General features: G+C 26.7%; 1 protein-coding gene across 1 annotated transcript in view; it reads right to left on the bottom strand.

Moving 5' to 3' along the window:
* LOC107608182 (probable 2-oxoglutarate-dependent dioxygenase At5g05600) overlaps positions 1-2,189 on the bottom strand; it is a 5,647-nt gene that overhangs the window by 1,051 nt on the left and 2,407 nt on the right. The window contains exon 2 of the mRNA XM_016310054.2: positions 1,723-2,058. Coding sequence (XP_016165540.1) covers positions 1,723-2,058 — 336 coding nt within the window. The remainder of the gene's footprint in view (positions 1-1,722; positions 2,059-2,189) is intronic.

Here is a 2,189-nt window from a genome sequence, read left to right as displayed (position 1 = left end):
TAGTCTTATAAATCAACATTGAAAAATAAACTCAGAATTATTGCATACATAATTAAATACATAAATTAGTCTATTTTTTCATATAGTTTTTGGTTGGGATCCAGCCTTTCCAGTTTACAACGGTAACCAACAAAATTTATACAAAAATGTTATTTGTACACTAAAATTAATCATTAAAATCAGCCACTAATACATTTGTATATAAATACATATATAATTTAATTTATTTTCAATGTGTATTTATATTCCAATATGTATTTTATATTAGTGGCTGATTTTAGAAACTAATTTTAGTGTACATGTAGCATTACTCAATATATAAAAATAATCACTCACATCCTATCACATGTGGCCACGTGGGTAGCTAACTTCTTCTTCTTATTATTATTTGTATTTGCGTACAGGAATAACAACTCATGCATCCATTATTAATTTATTATTAAGCCTTCATTTGCATGTTAGGTTTATTTAGTTTTACACAAATAAAGATAGATTATTCCCACCTACCTTGTAAACCCTACTCCATATTTAAATTGCACTCTTTTAGTAGAAAATCTAGTTCTCAATTATATAATTGGTTGCAATTATATATAAGATTACACAATTACTTCACTGTCACTAATAACCTACATAGTAGAAAGGCATGTAAAAGCACAAAAGAGCTTAACTTAAAGTATAAATCTTTTTATATATATACTACTTACTTTCTTTTAGAAGCTATTTTAAAAGAAATATATATTGTATACTGATATTCTTTTTGATTATGATATATTACACGTAAATATTTTGATTGAAGAAAACATACCTTAATTTTTCTTACATTTAGATGATATTAGATCTAATATATAACCTTATAATATTCCATGAAATATCCTTGTAAATATAATAATATTGGATAGCTTTGTAGAATCACTGAATATAATAATCATTAAATATTATATAATTTCATGAGAGATCAGCAGATAATATAATAGTTAAGTTTTTTAATTGTATTACTCATAGAGAATCATGAGAAATCATATGTTAGTAGATGTACACACACATGCTCACAGTCCTATTAACTATTCATAAAATTAAATAATTTAATAGTAAATTATATACACACACAACAGCTACAATAATGTGAAGGCAACAACCACAAGATGGAAAAAATGACAAGGAACAAAATAAATAAAATAATCAAAATGCCTCAACTAAGTTCAAGTGCCCCCCTCCACGTGACAAATTCATTTATCACGAATATGTAAAACTTTTTGTTTAATTATAGTAAAAGAATTCTAGTGTTAGTTTTTTAATAAAAGGGTTCTGGACGATATAATAAAAACAAAAAAATATGATATAACAACAATAGTCTTTTAAGATTTTATGGTATGATGATAACATACATATTTTTTATAATTAACAAATTTATAATAGTTATTTAGAAAAATAGATTAATAATGATCAAATTTTAAATCTTTTAGTTACCAAAAAAAATTATATTTATCTAAAAAATTGAAAATGTTTAAGTAAGACATTTGAAATTTTTTTTGGTTAAAATTTGTCGCGAATCTAACTTCCTTTTAAAGCTAAAGTTTATCGCTGTCTCACTGGCTAATAGAATACTACATACACAAAGTGGGATTTAAATTTTTGACATTTATTTAAACGGATGAGTGAGCTGAACACTCGATTTGATTTAATGAAAAGAATATATAATAACTTAGAGAAATAAAAAGAATAATAACCTGAATTTGGTCTCCAATATTGACAATGAAGGCATGAGGAGAAGGCTTGACAGTGATCCAAGAATGGCCTCTACGAACTTGAAGGCCTGGAATATTATGATCAGGGAGCAAGAGAGTGATGCCACCTGGGTCTGAGTGTGATGAGAGACCCAAAGTCAACTCTGGCCTTGGACACTTTGGGTAGAAATTCACCCTTAAACATGCTCCTATGTCTTCTCCACCAAAACCATTTTGAAGACACTCCTCTTCTAATCCAAGGTTTTTTGATAGCACCTTCATCAACCTCCCACATAGATTCACCAACTCTCTTCCATACTCATCTACCACTTCCCTTTACACATATGATTTTGGATTTATTATATTATTAACATATTTCTATTTATACAAGTGTTATTATATGAGTATTTATCCAATAAAAAATTAAATTAACAAGATTATATCTTTAACATGTTTTTTCTTTAT

This window comes from Arachis ipaensis, chromosome B07 (genome assembly GCF_000816755.2).
Source record: "Arachis ipaensis cultivar K30076 chromosome B07, Araip1.1, whole genome shotgun sequence".
Classification (NCBI taxonomy): Eukaryota; Viridiplantae; Streptophyta; class Magnoliopsida; order Fabales; family Fabaceae; genus Arachis; species Arachis ipaensis.
Note: the sequence above shows the minus strand (reverse complement) of the source record. Positions and strands in the feature narration are given on the sequence as shown.